Raw genomic sequence first — 18,248 nt, forward strand, 5'->3', positions numbered from 1 at the left:
GGGCTAGTCAGGTATATTCACACACTGAGAGGAAAAAATTCTTTCTTTTCGAAGGGCGTTAAGGACAGACATGAGGGAACAAGCTAATCTTTCCATAAGCGTGGCAGTTCTAAAGCTCCTTGCAGTATACGGGACTCAGGATGATCTTCAGGGGTTTTACAATCCACCTGAACATGAAAACTTGTATCTGTACATTTAGCGGAAGAGGGACCACAGAATTCATTACATGCACCCAAGCATTCAGGACCCAAAAGGGCTGAAAAACTCCCCTACAGGAAGCTTAGAAACCATATTTTACGAGGACTCTTACAGGGCTATGAATTCTTTTCTACACCTCTGTACTCCTCAGATGACTTAAGAGTACCTTCCTAAAATGAGACACGATGTCAATGGCGTCCCAAAAAGTGCGCACAAAATTCCACCTACTGCACGTGAGTCCCTCTGCAGGGCACGATGCTCATCTCGGCTTGTCTGTGCGCTGCAGATGCTGCCCCTGAGCCTGCGCATGGGAGGCCTGAACGTAGCGCACGGGGGAGCTGTGAACCCGAGAAGATCCCCAGTGTGTGCTCCTCAGTACCCTCCCACGGCGCTCACACAGTCCCGGGCAGCTTCTGCTTTCTGTCGTGTAACTGCTCTCCCCATTTCTCTCCCCACTGAAGCTTTCTGTCTACCGTCCCTGCAGTGACCTGCTTGCTTTTCTGATCTTTTCTTTACATTTTTTGTCCTTTCTTCCAGAGCGTTTCTCTGCCAACCTTAAGACATTTGCCTTTCAGAGCAATTCTCGGTACTTTTTATGGCCAGCAAACCAATCAATCTCACTGCTAGTTAGAAGGTTAGGTTCTTTGAGTAGTGTTAGTTATTTTTGTTTATGCTTCGGCTCATACTATTCAGAGCCGGAGACTATTTCCTTCCACTTGTAAGTGCTGGGTTACACTCCACTTCATATGCTTGAAATCAATACCCCCCATCTGTTTTTCCTGACCATCTCACACCTCTCAATATTTCACTACGCCTCCTACGGTCTCTCTTTCAGTGAACTTCCAATGATACATCATTCACCCAGATACTTACCAGGCCTTTCACAGACACTGCCATTGAGTGGGTTGATGCACGTTGCAGCCTTCAAGCCCCGAGTACTGGGTTCTGACAAGATTCCACAGAATCCAGCATCACTGGGCTCAGACGGCATCCACTGGAGCAAAGTATTTGTGAATGGGGACATATCTTCCCAGCACCAGTAGGACACATTGATCTTCCGAAGGCCAACCCATGGGGTTAAGGTGAGCTTGGACTATAGGCAAAAGAGACACAGCTTTGAATATAAGCGATGTCTTGAGCAAAAGAGCCTTCCAGATAAAAACCACTAAGTTACATATGCCCCGCAGGTGAAGGAAAACCTCCCCATCCCAATCCAGCCACGGCAGATTAGGACAGACCATCATGTCACCCCCTTCTACTACACTCATGAACTAGAACTCTGCCTGCCGGGCACACCACAGGGAAGCTGCATGGGTGCGCTCAGGACAAGGGTGGGTACTAGAAGCTGAAGTTCTGAGGACGTGAACTCACCATGCTCTGTGATGACTGCATTATTCGCAGCTGCTTAAGGACAAATTCTACCTTCTTCTGGGTTGTAAGAGAAGCCAAAAAGGCATTGTGGTTCCTACAGGACAATTTAGCATTGTCATAATTCTCCTTGGCAGTAGTAATTTTCAAACAGGAGTTTCCGACCAAATGCCAGCCAATGCCACAGATATTTTCTTTTGTAAAGGGGAGAGGGAAAAAAAAAAGTTTTAGAAATCACAAAAAACTACTACACTACCAGTTCGAATGATCAGAAACCTAAAAGGTTTCCGCGATTTGAATTCCACGGTACTTTACTAGATGTGGTGAGGGCATCTGACACATTACTAAGGACCGATGCAGAATACAAGAATGTTAGACTTCACCAGTCTTATTTCCTGGATCTCAAGAGGCATATTCTAAGGTCAACTCTCTATGTCTTAGAAGAAAAAAATCTTAGGTGCCAGTGCTAGATTTCTAAACCCCCTTTTGAAGAACTATTAGAAACAAGACTAAAATCCTAAGAACAGAAAAATGAGTATGCGGATTGGAAGGGTGGGGAAAAAAACTGGTGGATAGAAATGAGTCGAGTGAACAAGACGATGGTCTTCAAAAGCTTCACTGTTTCACATCAAGTGGAAGGTAAAATCAAGGGTACAAAACATCCTGAAAGTGAGGTGGAAATATCCTTTTCAGAAAAAAACAAACAACCCTAAGTGGTACAGGTGCAGCACACAAGGTAAGACTATAATCTGCTCCTGTGATCGCCCTGAACCCACCCAGCTCAGCTCCATGCCCCAAACTGCACAGAAGCTCTGTGCACTTCCTGGGAGACAGGGAAGAAGCAAGGCAACTTTGCCAGAACCAAGTACCCTAGAGACACCACCAGCGATGCCCGGGACCAGTCAGTGAGGCAAGTGAAAGGTGCCACAGGAAAGGGATCATGTAAGAGCAAATAAAGCATCTGCTCTTCCAAGTGTGGCATCAGTGTCCCCACTCATTAAAATGTAGATTCTAGCTCCCCTCCCCCGATGTGTACCAGAATCTGACTTCTGACAAGACCCTCAGGTACTCCCCAGTACACTGAAGTCTGTTGCAATGAGGTAAAGAAAAGCAGCTCACACTCATGCAAGCTGAATCAAGTACTGCCAAAGGGCATTGAAAAGGGGCCTGGCAGACCCTGCTGCCCTGTGCATGCTTCAGGTGCTGTAAGGAACCATCGAAGTCCCCCTTCTTGGAAATCCCAGTTGAGCAAATACATCACAGAACTTCTGTTGTGGCTGGCTAGCCTGAGGCCCTCAACTCTTCGCCCTGAACCTCAAATGCCATAAATTGAGGTTTCAGGACTGGAGATGACCTCTGGGGGGTGCTGCTGGTGTCTCCTCCTTCTTGTCAGAAGGTGTTGACAGCCTAATCCCAGTGGTCAGTATGAAGTATTCTTCACAATGTGCCCCGCAGACTGGCTGCCAAGACTGCTGCTTTCTACAGCCAGGTGACCACAGCAGAGGCGAGCAGGGACAGGGGAGCAGGCTCGATGATATGGAGCCAAGCTGTCATTCTAGTCTCCAGAGCAGCAGATGATGCTTCACTTTATTTCAAAGGACAGGAGGAGCAAATGCTTAAGACCTGTATTTTCATTTTAAAAAATAACCAAAATAGTGGTATGGGGGAATGAATGGATAAAATGAGTTTGTTCCTTCTGCTGGGTTTAATCTAGGCTACACAGTATTGGGGTGGGGGTGTGTGTGAAGTCTCTGGACCCACACACATCCAGATGCCCCGACCAGGCCTACCGGGCAGGGCAATGCACTCCTGATTGCGGGGCTCCCACTGGCAGTTCTGGTCCAGGGCACAGCTCCTGCAGCTGGTCTTCTTGTTACAGTAGTACATGGGGTTATCCTTGGGACAATTCTCGTATCTGGAAATGGAGATCTAGAACAGAGTGGACAAAAGCTTTTCTCTTAATCCACGGACAGAACTCATGGTGAGGACAAACAGGATTCTAAAATCGACAAAATCTAACTGAGGAAGCAAACTGCAAATAAAGAAGTAAGTAAGATGCAGAGAAAGCAGCCCTGCAGGGGAAACAGTGTGCTGAAATCTTCTGCACAGGGCATGCCTTGACGTGGCAAGGAGGCAAGGCACTCTTTTAAACACCATGCTTTAACCTGCTCGTCTGTGAAATGGGGGTGTTCAACCTGCTGCTTTTCAAATGCCTCCCAGTCTAAAACTTTCATATTTTATGAACTGCTTTACAGAATAAGCTGTCAAAAACTACAGAGGCTGAGTCATTGTATCTTTTTTTGCCCTATAACCTAAATAAAAAAATCATATATGGTAAGCATAAATTATACTGAGCATAAATTATACTGAGCCACGATATAACATAAGACAAGGAGATTTTGCAAAGTCGCCTGACTCACCTTCAGTCTCAAGTCCTAACTTGCTCCCAAAAGCTTGCACAGGTAGAGTGAGGTCACTGTGACAAGCCGTACACCAAGCATCTAGGACCTAGCTACAGCCATGCCTAGGGATGGGGAGTACACAGAATAACAGTCCTACCTTCTTCTAAGATACTACACACCAATCCTTGTGGCTAGCTGGACCTTCGAAATTAAGATGTACATAGCATCCCTTCCTAAAAGAAAGCCTGAGCAATAATAAACTCTAAAACTATACCGGAGGTTTTAAAAATCCCTCTGGGCCAGTATTTGTATCATACACACCATAATCTCACACCTAACCCCCCGCCCCTGGGGTTTTTTCATCCTCTGAAACCCTTGAGAAGCGGCCCCTGACCTGGGCTTCCGTGCAGCTGTGGTTCACGGGGACACAATGGTCACTGCACCAGTGACAGTCATTGGTGTTGGCTGTGCAGCTGTAACAATCCGTGTGCTGGTCACATCTGTCGTGGTCAAGAGCTATGAAAAGAAGAAAAGCTCATCAACTGTGACAGCTTCTCCTTAGAATAAGTCACAGGCCATTTACAGCTGCTGTTGAGCACAATCTAAGACTAAGGTTTCTTTTTTAAAAAAGTAACAAGGGTTGGCAAGTAAAAGAAGAAAAACTGGCAGGAAAATATATCGGTGTGTTCAGGTTAAAAGAGTACTTAGAAATAAGTAAACAATGTGAAGAAACACTATTTTGTAAACCTCCTTGCCCCCAACAAAAGTACAGAGAGAGGGAAAAACAAAGCTAGGTTACTTTAACTCAAGGACAATGAGATATGATGGAAGTAGGTCTGGTTCTTTGAATACTTTTCTTCCCAAGAAAAAAAGCAACCAACATCAAGAGCTGCCCAAGAGCCAAAGTAATGTAGAAGACCAAGCCATCCTCACCAGTTACAAATGCAAGGCTAATCTGGGCACAGGAAGCAGGCAGCACCACAGAACCCCAAAGGAGACACTAGGCTGAGCTACAATCTACACATGTATGTAAGTCTAAGAGTGCAAGTTTCAGAATTTCCTGCTGCATCTCCTACTGACCCTAGACAGGTCAAGGTCAGCAACAAAAAAGAGGCTGCACAACCATATTGCTTATGGACATGGCACATGGGGGAACCCACTGACAAGATAAGGCAACCCCCCCACCCCGGCAAAGCATGCTCCTTAGGCTACTCTACCTGCCCTGGTCATCACCCCAAGGACTGGGTCCGCAGAGAAAGCAGAGTGACCAGGAATGCGACATTTAAGATGAGTTCACAGCAAAGAGGTTTATAACGAACCACCTATAGTAATGAAATATTACTTCCTATACTCTTGCACATTTAATTTGAACTTTTAAAATTTGGTTAAAAAAAAAACCAATTTCACAGATTTTATTCCTTTGAAGAGACACTGTCTAACCCTACCAGGTTCTGGTCCTCTCAATTTTCCAGCACTCACTGGAAAGTTGTCTGGGTGTCCTTTTGGGGATTTATGCTCATCTTAATTTGGAGCATTCCAGTAGAGTGAAAGCTGACTCTATCCACCATAACCCTCAATGTAACTTGCTACACCAACTCCAACGGTTAAGAAATTCAGTCAACATTCTTTAAAATAACTGAAGTGAACAAATATTTCGCAGAGACTTTTTTTTTTCAAAGGATTTCTAATCTATTACATCACTGTATTACACTGTGCTGTATCTCAGAGCAAAAACATAAGAAGCTAAGTAGGCAAGATGAAGAAAGCTTGGAAAACATAAGGAGTGGTTCTAGAAGCCAGGACCACTGGTCAACCTCAGCAACTCTCTGTCTTGTTATCACTGCTGTGCCCAACTAGAGAAGCTAGAAAGGAATACTTTGCAAAGAGAGCAACACTACCTCCATCCTCTACTCCAACATAGCTTTTCTGGGCTGGCTCTCTTAATCTCATCCTTAACATTAGAACTGCATAATCCAATAAGGTAGCCACAACTAGCCTCATGTAGTTCTTAATTTTAGTTTAAAATTCAGTTCTTTGGTCACACCAGTCTCATTTCAAGTGTGTGTGGCTAGTAGCTCCCATATTGGGACAATGCATAATAGTACATTTCCATCATCACAGAAAGGTCCTGTTGTATTGCATTGCCTGGGACCAACTGCCAGGCTCAGGAGTTGGTATACAAAATCTGTGCAATGCCAAGGGGGTTTTGTCTCCATCACTCATAGACAGCTTCTAGGAGCCACATGGCGTTCCCAACCACTGTAAAGAGGTCTACAAAACTATTTTCAAACACCATAAGGCCTTTGCACCAGTTATTACCAAACAATTTGGGATAATAAAATGAACATAAAAAATGCACATATGCTAAATACCTTCATAATTCAGACAAAATGAGATTTCAAATTAAATTTTAAGAAAAGGAAAAAAACATACTTCTTTTGGAAAAACATTCTGATTTTAACTTTTCTTCTTGTGCTTCAGTTGCCAACTCCCAGGAGATACACTGAGATGACCCTGTATCCCACACACACCGGATGCCAGGTCCTGCTGCCAGGCAAGCAGCTTCGCTCCGGTGTGCTCCACACCGTTCTGAGGTGAATATGAGGATGTCACTGAGAAGGAGACTATTGAAACCACCAAATACATACATGGTGCTAAAAGGGGAAAAAAAAGGAGAGGAGTAGTTTACTGAAAGTTTCTATATACAAATGCATGATAGACTTTTTACAATCTTCAGACAAAATGTCCCCAAATGTCCATCAATTCAGGATGTGATGTGAGTAAACTATGGTACATCCACACAATGAAATAGCAGTCGGGAGATGTAAAAAGGAATGAGGACGATTTCTACATACTGCTACGGGGTGATCTTCAGGATATACTGCTGTGTGAAAAAAAAGGAAATGCAGAGAAAAGTATATATTGTATACAACCATTTATCTAGTGAGGGAAGAAGGAAAAGACACACACACACACACATTCTTTTTTCATTTTAAAAACAAGAACAATGGGGCGCCTGGGTGGTGCAGTCAGTTAAGCATCCAACTCTTGGTTTCAGCCCAGGTCATGATCTCAGGGTTGTTAGATCAAGCCCCGCGTCGGGCTCTGCATTCAGCATGGAGTCTGCTTGGGACTCTCTCTCCCTCTCCCTCTCCCTCTGCCCCTCCTCCCCCCTCAAATAAATAAATCTTAAAAATTAAAAAAAAAATAAAAACAAGAAAACAAAACAAAGCTTCTCTTTAACTTATCTTCTTTTTAAAATTATTTATTTATTTATTTATTTATTTATTTATTTATTTATTTGCAAGACAGAGAGAGAGAGAGCGAGAGAATGAGTAGGGGGGAGGGGCAGAGGGAGAGGGAGAAGCAGGCTCCCCCCGCCGAGCAAGGAGTCGGACGCCGGGCTCAAGCCCAGGACCCTGGGATCATGACCTGAGCCAAAGGCAGATGTTTAACCGACTGAGCCAACCAGGTGCCCCTCTTTAACTTATATTCTTAAAAGGGCTAGACACAATGACCAACCTAGTAGCAATGGATATGACTTAGATTGTGATATCTAAAAACCATTCTTTCCCTTACCCCTCAAAAGAAAGACTAAGACTCTTTAGAGGCAATCCCTAGGAAGTCAGGTTTAAAAATAAAAACAAGAAAAAACAACTAGGCAGAAAAAATCAGCAGTGGTACACTGGGGAGACAGACTCTAGAATTAGTCTATGCAAGACACTAAACAAACAGTAATAACAACCCCTGTGGTGATGGTGGGGGAGTCAGAATCCATATCTGGTTATTACCTAAAAGGCTTGGTTTTCAAGAAAATGTTACAATATATACAGGGGAGCCTGTGTGGCTCAGTCGGTTAAGCATCTGCCTTCAGCTCAGGTCATGATCCCAGAGTTCTGGGATTGAGCCTTGCATTGAGCTCCCTGCTCAGCAGGGAGTCTGCTTCTCCCTCCACTCCACCTGCTTGTTCATGCTCTCTCTCTCCCTCCCTCTCTCTCTCTCTCTCTCTCTCAAATAAATAAATAAATAAATAAAATCTTAAAAAAAAAAAAGTGTGACCAAACAGAGGAAGCAAACAGTCTTTGAGGGGGCCCACATGTTGGACTCAAAAGACAAAGGCTTCAAATCAGCTATTACAAATATAGTCCAAGAAAACTATGTCTGAAGAATTAAGTCAAAATAGGATATCAATGACTCAAAAGGAGACATAAATGATAAGGAATAATTAAAAGGAAATTCTGGAGTTGAAAAGTATAATAAGTGAAATGAAAAATTCACTAGAGGAACTCAGGAGACTTGAGCTGGCAGAGGAAAGAAACAGTGAACTTAAAGACACATCAATAGTGATTGTATAATCTGAAGAAAAGAAATGAAAAAATATCAAGGAAAATGAAAAGAGCTTCAGAGACTTGCAGGACACTGTCAAGTATCCAACATAAGCATAATGGGAGTCCCAGAAGGAAAGAAGTGAGAGAGAGCTGAAAACACACTTAAAGAAGTAATAGTTGAAAACTCCCCAAATTCGATGAAAAAAATTAATCTATACATCCATCCAACAGAGCTCAACAAACTCCAAGTTGAACAATCACAAAAAGATCCACGTTCACACACATTATTATCAAAAACTGCTGAAGCCCAAAACAAAGAGAAATTCTTGAAAGCAACAAAAGTAGGATAACTTTTCACATACAAGAGAATCACATTAATATTAATGGCTAAGACACAATGGAGGCCAGAGGCAGAGGAATAAGATACTGAAAGTGATGGAAAGAAAAAAAAAATGTCAAATAAGAATTCTCTATCCAACAAAACTATCCTTCAAAAATGAAACTGAAATAAAGACCTCCCCAGATAAACAAAGACTAAGAAAATTCTTTGCTGTCAGGTCTACCTTATGAAAAATAGTAAAGTAACAATAATAGTTGAAGACTTTAATATCTCATTCTTAATAAAAGAACAACTAGGCATAAAATCAACAAGGATACACAAAACTTGAACAACATTATCAACCAATTTGACCTACTGGCATCTGTGGAACACTCCACCTAAATAGAGCAGCACACATATTCTTTTCAAGGGCACATGGAATATTCTCCCGGGGAGACCATATATGCTAGGCCATAAAAACAACAACAACAACAACAACTCAGTAAGTGGTTTTTGTTTTTGTTTTTTTTAGGAAAGGAAATCTTCAAAGTATGTTCTCTGATCACCAAAATGGAACTAAATCATAAATCAACAGGTAGAAAATCTGTGAACTCCACAAATATTTGAAAAATAAACAACATATTCTGAATAACCTATGGGTCAAAGAAGAAATCACAAGGAAAATTAGAAAATATTTTTAACTAAATGAAAACAAAAATATGCCATTTCAAAATTTATGGGTTGGTATTAAAGTAGTACTTAGAGACAAACTTACAGCTTTAAACACATATATTAGAAAAAAAAAGAATTTAAAATCAATAATCTAAGTTTCCACCTTTAGAAAAGAAAAGCAAACTAAACCCAAAGCAATCAGAAGGGAGAAAATAATATCAAGAAGAAACAATAAAATATATACAGAAAGATAATAGAGAAAAATGAAATCAGAAATTTGTTCTTTGACAAGATCAATAAAATTGACAACCCTTTAGCTAGACCGACCAAGAACAAAGACAAAAGATAAATTAACAAAATGAGGCATGAAGAAGGGACATCATTATTGATCTTACAGAAATTAAAAAGTATATAAAGAAATAGGAACTTTTATACCAACAAATTAAACAACTTAAATCAAACAAATTCCTAGCAAGACTGATTATCAAAATTATCTAGTTCCTCAGAAAACTTAAAAACAGAACTACAATATGATCTAGAAATTCCACTTCTGGGTATATAACCAAAAGAAACGAAAGCTAAGACTCAAATAGATATTTGTACATCCATGTTTATAGCAAACCAAGTACCTACTGACAAAAGAACAGATAAACAAAATGTGGTATACATATATGAGAATATTATTCAGCCTTTGTTAGAAAGGAAAGAAATTCTGACACCTGCTACAACATGGATGAATGAACCTTGAGGATATTATGCAAAGTGAAATAAGCCAGCCACAAGAGGACAAATACTGTCTGATTCCAGCTAAAGGTTCCTGAAATAGTCAACTTCATAGAGACAGGAAGTAGTGTACTGGTTGCTGAAGGATGGGGGCAGGGCAGAATGGGAACGTATTGTTTAATGGGTAGAAAGTTTCAGTTTTGTGTGATGAAAAAAGTTCAGGAGATGAATGGCAGTGATGACTGCACACAATGTGTGCTATTAAACCACACACGTCAAAACGATTAAGACAGTAAATCTTATGTTATGAAAATTTTATCACAATTAAAAAAAAATCTAAAAAAATCTGAACAGATAAACCTATCACAAGTAAAGACTGAATTCAAAATTTTTAAAATCTTTCCACAAAGAAAAGTCTAGGCCCAGATGAATTCTACCAAACATCAAACATGTCAAGTGTAATACCAATCCTTTACAAGTCTTTCCAGTAACTAGAGGGGGAAAGAATACTTCCTAATTTATTCTGTCCAATATTAATCAGACAAATATATCATAAAAACACCCCACAAAACTATGGAGCAATATCCCTCATGAATATAGACAGGACATTTTTGAACGAGGACATTTTGTGGGTAATGGATATGTTATCTCAATCGTGGTGATCATTTCACAAGTGTATACTTACGTCAAGTTATCAAAGTATATGCTGTAAGTATATTCAATCTGTTGTGTATATGAACTCTACTTCAATAAAGCTGTTAACAGGCCATATATGCAGAATCACACATATTCAAAACAAAAGCAACTGTGTAGTAGCTCCAGGGAACGTTCTTAAAATGCTACTGTGGGAGGCCAATGCCAGCAAATGATGCAGTTGGTCTCACAGAGTACACTGGGCCATATCCACCACCTACATGGTATGTCTATGCCTCTTGTGTGACATTTGCTGGGACATCCTCAATTGGAACCTGAAGAAAGAGTCAGGCTGGAGGCTATACAGACCAGAGATACAACGCTATCCTTAAACATAATAACCTCTGGCAAAAATCTGAAGAACAGAAACAAGATCATTTGGCAGAAGAGACAGAGAAGTGGATTCCAGATAATAGAAAGGAGAACCTGCTAATGACTGGTGTCTACAGAAAAGGAAGGAGCTTCCTTCTTAGGTGGGTTTTCCATCCCTGGACATGTTTAAAGGGGATGACTGCAGTAAGTGGAAGTTTTGAGCAGATGACTTCAGATCTCTTCCAACTCTGAGATCCTATGATCTGCCAGGAAGTTTAGAACTAACCCACAGTGAGGTATCAAGAAATTCACTCTCACTTGCCTCAATTTCCTTCAAATTAACACAAGACTAACTTACTAAACGCATAAAGATTTTTGTGGCTAAGTGTCTGTTATATACTATATCTAAAAATGGACACATTTCAGTGACCAAAAATGAACCCCAAGTTTAATTTCTAATCTCACTATTGGTTTGGTATCACGTTTTTTTAGCAGTCTGGATTCAACTCGTCAATCTGCTGCTTAAACCAAAGAAGCTCCCCCCCACCCCAGTACAGCTGATGTTTTCAGCAATTCTGAATCCATCTGGTCACACGTGGGCTATGTGAGGTACGCAGAGCCCTTCAAAAAGCCTGGAGCAGGCAAGTGAAAGGAACAGCTGCTTCTTCGCAGCCCCAGCGCCTCACGGCCAGCTCCTCACCCCACCTCCCTCACAAAAACCACGAGGACAGCAACTAAGTGAGGTATGGCTGACCCAAAGCTGCTGACGGACTAAGAAAACCACCACTTGGAATACGAAGAAATGATATCAAAGTTTCTCTCCCAGTAAATTCTTTCACAAAATGAAACTAGCCATGGCCTCTCTTGTCATCGGCTGCCCCCTCGAACCCTGCCCCGTACACACGGATGATTCACAGATAGGCCCAAATACACCACTGGAATTACACAGAAATGAAAACATTATTTTAAGTCAGGCAAGCCATTCCTAATTTTGATTCATGGTTCAATTCTGTTGTAGGGCAAACTGTCATCTTCTCTGAGTTTATACAAAAACTTAGAATGTTTTAATAGAAGATCCATTTATTTGCTTGTTACCATGACCATACTAAGAGCTGCTACAATTTAGAGAATGTCTATTATGTGCTCAATACTGTGCTAGGAGAACCACAGGGACAAAGATGAATAAAGCAGAGGCCAGGCGCCCAAGGTAATGACAAAACAGCCCCACTGCTTTTCAGACGAAAGCATCAAGAGGGACTCACTAGAAATCTTCAGGGTTTTCCTCACTGAGGAAGTATCAGCCTACAATTTAAGATGACACTTCAAATTAGTAAGGGTGTCAGTCTATACTATCCCATGTTCTCACAGGAAAACCACGTTTATCACTAAATTGCAGCTGAGTGATTATTTTAAAAAGTTGTCACCTTTTCCTAATATCTAAGTATCTGAATTGTGTCAATTCTTCCTTCATGACATCGGCAAGACATGCTGCTGGCTCATCTTTTCTAATCCCAGGTCTTCATCTCATCTTGCATCATAACAACAGAAATTTTGAAAGCCAAGGAATCCTAACATAAGGTAGGCGTTGTAGCACTTAAGTAGTTTCAGGATCGATAAGGCTCAGAATTTTAGAAGGAGAAACAGCCAATACTCATAACAGCTGAAACAAAATGGGAAAAATTAAGAACGTGATTAGGCCGTTTAACGAATCACAAATCTTTATTTATTTTTAAGATTTTATTTTTAAGTAACCTCTACACCCAATGTGGGGCTCAAGATCACAACCCTGGGGGTAAGAATTGCATGCTCCACTGACTGAGCCAGCCAGGTTCCCCAACAAATCACAAATCTTTAAAGCATACTGTGAGGAATGGGCAGAGTGCCCATTCTGGATCCCCCTTCTCCAGGGGCAGATTTATTTAGCTCGGGCCAGGCATTTTTGAGTGATGCGATGAAATGCAGTACAGACTTCAGAATATCCAAAGACTGCAGATTTATCTGTATGAAGCTTCACATTCTCCGCACCTCTGTTCCTCTATCCTATCTCCCATCCGAAGTGTCCTCTCTCCTCTTTTTTAATCCCTCCTTACCATTCAGATGCAGTGATAAGAAACCTGACAACCCAAGTACCGCAAACAACAGTGAACAGCGGGGGACATAAGACAGTAACTACATAGAACTCCTGTTGTCCCATGCATTCAGACAGCACCAAACATAGCATACTCCCACATGCTAACAAACTTGGCATCAGAAGTAATTCAAATCCACATCAGACATTTTTTTTTAAATTTTTTAAAAAAGATTTTGTTTCTTTGACAGGGAGAGAGAGATAGCGAGAGAAGGAACACAAGAAGGGGGAGTGGGAGAGGGAGAAGCAGGCTTCTCACCAAGCAGGGAGCCCGATGTGGGACTCGATCCCAGGACCCTAGGATCATGACCTGAGCCGAGGGCAGATGCTTAATGACTGAGCCCCCCAGGTGCCCCACATCAGACATTTTAAATAGAAATCAGGAAATTCAGACCTAAATAATTCTGTGACAAACTAATGGGCTGAAGGGATCCCGCAAATAATATATTAAGTCCAATTCCACTTCTTCATGTTCAACTTCGCTTACATTTTAAACACAAGAGAAAAGGGACAAGCGCTTCTTCAGCTAAGTACCTGTTGTGTAAGACTGCTGAATGGCCAAATCTGTTGACATCATGGTGGAGATCAGGTCTGGGAAGCACTGACCAGCGGTCACAAGCTAGGAGCAAGAAAAATACATTTCAGAAGGAACCGCTCTTCATAATCAGCGGGAAATGGCATCTTCTTTGGGGAGAAGACTATGACAAGCACAACCTCATAAAATGTATCTCTTGGTTTTTCTTAATCACGCCATTATTTCTGAGGTAAAATATGGCAAAAGCAGAACAGCAGGGCATGGAAGAAGGATGGGACGATACCGCAATTCTAATTCATGAATGCATCCAACATCCATGACGCTCACATCACTCATTCTGTTCCCCATCAATTTTACCCACTAGCACGCTTCTTAACTTAGGTAAATTTTATATTTTTCAAAACTTATGTAAGTAAAATATGTGCATTCCGTAATTATTTTCTACTCCACGTTGATTTGCCCAAACTCAGCAGTTAAAACAAGAAAATACAGGTGAAAGATGAAAACTAAAAATAAAAAATAAAAAAAATTCCAACTTCAAGTCCTTTCCTAGAACCCCTAGGATCTACTGATTTTCCTTTGTTCTGACCCATGCTAGCAATTCTCTTCTGGACCTTAATCTAATTGGCACAGTAGAACCCTGCCAACCTCACTCATACTCGCTCTCTGAAACACTCAGACATTCACGCTCACTAAGCAAACACTCTTCTACTCGATCCAGACCTTTATTCAACCTTAACAACAACAGCTTTCACTTCCTCCCCAGCCTAGATTCCGTGGTCTTCTTCACACGGAGAAGAGGCCATCAACTCTCATAGCTTCCTGCCCACCCACCTTGCTTCTCTCCCTAAAACCACAAGGTGGCAGTAACTCCTTCCTCTTGTCCCACCTGGCTTTTTAAATGTGCTCAAGGAGGCACTCAACTATGCCTTCTCTTCCCTTCACAGAGAAGAGGGTTTTTTTTTCTTTTTCTTTCTTTTTTTTTTTTTTTTTAACTAAAACAGTCAACCTTCATGGTGTACATCTCACCTTATATGACTGCAATCTGGATTACTCCTTCCTGTCTAGAGGCTAACAAACAACATCATTGTTGCTAAATCCAAAAGGCTCTCCAGGCTTTGTTTTCCTTAAGTCCCCTGCAGCCACTGGTAACTGCTCTCTCACAGGTCACCGATCTTGCCTCACGTTCCTCCTGCTTCTCCAACATGCCTGCACAGTCTCCACTCTCCTGCAGACATTTTATCCATCCATGCTCTGGCTCTCTGCTCTCCCTGATGATACATGCTCCGTAGAGGCTCGCCCCTGCTTTGGGCTTCCCACTGACCTCTGTATGGCTCGGTCCCATGGTCACCTCCAGCTGAACATGCCCCCGAACCCATTTTACTCCCTTCCTCCCAGCCTAGTCCCTCTCCTTCTACCTTCCAGCCTTGGTAAAAAGCACCGTCTACCACGGTTTTGACAAAACACCACCAGGCACCTGGCCAATAAGGATGTGTTCGCCTCTCTCAAAACACACCCCAACAATTCCCAAGTTCCCAGCAGTTCTCAAACCCATCTCTCTCTTTAACCTCACTGCCACTTCAACAGCCTTGGTTCCAACCCTCCTCGGGATTTTGCAACAGCCTCGGAACTCCTATCTTGCCCCTTCCCGCCTACTCACCACAATGCCACAAAGAGATCTTCTTAAGACACAAATACGATTCCATCAGCTCTTCTGTAAGATTCTTCAAAAAGCCCAAATTCCTTAGCATGATGTAACAGGTCTCTCAAGATCTGACTAGTCTGCTAGCTCTCTGCTTCTCTAGTTCTGCCGGAAGCCATTCCTCCCCAATGCGCAGCTGATAACAGCCAAAACTACTCAGAGGCCCCAAGTATGTGGTAGGGTCTCTTTCTGCCTCTGTGTCTCCGTGTACATGGGCTTCCTTCATGTGAGAAGTGCTGCCTAACTTCACCTCGCTGACTTCCTCGGGACTCAGACCCTACTCAAGAAGGCTTCCCCTGATCCTAACCCTTTTTCTCTTGAGGTAAGGCAGGCCCATAGATGCTCTCATATATTCCTCTCAGAACAAGTAACACCCTGAATTGCAATTATATTGTCTGCTCAGCTTTCTGCCTCCCCCACTGTGAGGCCAAGCACTGTAATTTACTCATCTTACAATCCCTGAGCTCAGTGGCTGGCACACGTACGTCTGCTAAAAAAGAACGTCTGATGATAATTACACAAGAGAATTTCTAGGACTTGTTTTGCATGAACAAATACTGCCCTCTTCTGGTCAAGTATATTACCACTCCAAAAAATGTTTAAATTCCATGTCAAAGTAGACTTCAAAAATGTGTAAAACCAATTTTTTAGGGAATGTGATAAAGCTATTAGTTAAACCAACTTAACACAATGCTGGTGGTCAAAACTACATAAGACTATTTTTTTTAAAGATTTTATTTATTTGACAGAGAGAGAGAGCGCACAAGCAGGCAGAGCGCAGCAGAGAGAGGGAGAAGCAGGCTGCCCACTGAGCAGGGAGCCCGACGTGGGGTTCCATCCCAGAATCCCGGGGTCATGACCTGAGCCGAAGGGAGACGCTTAACTAAGCCATCCAGGCGCCCACTACATAAGACTATTACATAAGGCATTTGTTTGTAACACAGAAGAAGTTGGTCACCCCAACTCACCCTCAAAAATTAACATTCAACCAATTAATGGGAGTGATTTCACTTAATAGAACTCAATGTAGAAAAATGTATTAAAAACTAAATAAGAAATATAAACAAGAACTTAATATAGAATGCTTTTCTTCTTTAAACATATAGTATTTGTCACATGAATATAAAAAATACCATTTGGACCTCTTTCAAATGGCCTGACACTTCCAACTAGCGATATTTTCAGTTTCTTTTAAAATGCTGCTTACAGTTGGTTAAGCGTCCGACTCGATTTTGGCAAGGATCATGATCACAGGGTCATGAGATAGAGTCCTACATTGCGCTCTGTGCTGGGTGTGGAGCCTGCTTAAGATACTCTCTCTTCCCCCTCCCTCTGCCCCTCCATTCCCCGCTCCTGCTCTCTCTCAAAAAAAGAAAATGTTGCTCATAGACAAAAAAGATTCTTGAAACTAAAATGGCTTTAGGAAACTTACCAATGTCATAAGCCATAAAATCCGAAGAGAAGCATTTGGCACCATGGCTCATGGATGTGTCGTTGTGTGTGTTTCCTCCAAACACCAGCATGGTTCCACTCACTATCACAGCTGTGTGTAAGTAACGGAAAAATCGGCTGTCCTTAAGAATGGTCCTTTTGAGTTTATTTAAAGATAATAAATACAAGGTTAGTTTTTTAGAATATTTATCATCTATCTGCTAATGCAAACACAACCATTTTCTTAACTTCAGATCCAAATGTGCAAATACTTCTAGATTTTTCCCTACATATAACTTTCTCAACAATAAATAAATACGTAAAATCCTAAAGGCCTATGAGAATTTTGACAAAACACACTAAGAGTCTTAAAACTTCCTACCTCACAAGACCCTATACTTCGTTTCTGGGTAGAAATCACATCAAATACAGACAAAAGCTTATATACAATGCCTTAATAATAAGACAACAACTAGAAACCAGAACTTCTAACTGCCCCGTCTCAGTACACCCACATGACAGAGTATTTACACAGCCACTAAAAATGACAGACATAATGTAAAAGGGTATCCAGAGCATGGTCTCAAATATGTAAGAAAATACAAAAAGAAAGAAGAGAAATCATTGCCTTATATAATGACATTATTTCATAACTCAAATTTGTTTTACATTTATTAAAATTAGCACACTTTATATATAGTTCAGTTTATAGCAGAGGGAGGAGGGTTCTAATTCAGGTCCTGAGACCACCTCTGTTTGATGATTTCATGCAGTGACGCCAGTAACTAACCCCAATGATGACACTTTAGTCATCAAGAAAAGGTTGAAAAATGGGTATGTTTTACTTAATTACAGCAATGTGCATACATTACAGCTTTGTAGAACAATTTATTTCTCAGGGTTTTGAAGAGCTAAAATTTTATAGAGGTACTGAGTTTATGAAAATTGAAAAAACAGTCAAAAAATATCAAGCATTTTCTAATCAATCTACTACAAAATAAATAATAGCTATATTATTACCTTCTGCTTCTTTCCCAACTTCTCTATCTACAATGCTGAAGAGAATTATGTGTTAGGCCTGAAAACAAAAATATAGCCCAATATTTTCCCGACAATTGCTAGAATTCACACCGTAGAGTAAAAGCTCAAGAAAAAGCACCCACCACATCTGGGTGTCCACATCGTATCTGTAGAGATCATCTGCGAGCCGGTATTTATTGGCGCTGAAAGCCTTGTAGCCCCCATGAACATACAGGGCCTTGGTCCTGTGGTCATAGACACTGCTATGACCATAGCCCCCTTGGACAAGGGCACCATTGGTTTGTAATATACTCCATGTGTTCTTAGCTGGAAGAGGAAAACAGTTAAAGGCAAACATTGCAGGATCCTCCTCTCTAATACTTAAAATGACCAATTGGTTTAAAATAAGACATTTCA

The 18,248-nt window shown here is 41.4% G+C and overlaps 1 protein-coding gene across 4 annotated transcripts in view; it reads right to left on the bottom strand.

Moving 5' to 3' along the window:
- ATRN (attractin) overlaps nt 1–18,248 on the bottom strand; it is a 159,160-nt gene that overhangs the window by 72,020 nt on the left and 68,892 nt on the right. For all 4 annotated transcript variants that reach the window (XM_027621139.1, XM_027621140.1, XM_027621142.1 and 1 more), the window contains exons 9-16: nt 17,975–18,158; nt 16,813–16,967; nt 13,678–13,762; nt 6,402–6,622; nt 4,363–4,484; nt 3,357–3,495; nt 1,570–1,760; nt 1,072–1,291 (exon numbers count right to left, since the gene is read on the bottom strand). In XM_027621139.1, coding sequence (XP_027476940.1) covers nt 1,072–1,291; nt 1,570–1,760; nt 3,357–3,495; nt 4,363–4,484; nt 6,402–6,622; nt 13,678–13,762; nt 16,813–16,967; nt 17,975–18,158 — 1,317 coding nt within the window. The remainder of the gene's footprint in view (nt 1–1,071; nt 1,292–1,569; nt 1,761–3,356; nt 3,496–4,362; nt 4,485–6,401; nt 6,623–13,677; nt 13,763–16,812; nt 16,968–17,974; nt 18,159–18,248) is intronic.

Source organism: Zalophus californianus, chromosome 8 (assembly GCF_009762305.2).
Source record: "Zalophus californianus isolate mZalCal1 chromosome 8, mZalCal1.pri.v2, whole genome shotgun sequence".
In the NCBI taxonomy this organism is placed as follows: Eukaryota; Metazoa; Chordata; class Mammalia; order Carnivora; family Otariidae; genus Zalophus; species Zalophus californianus.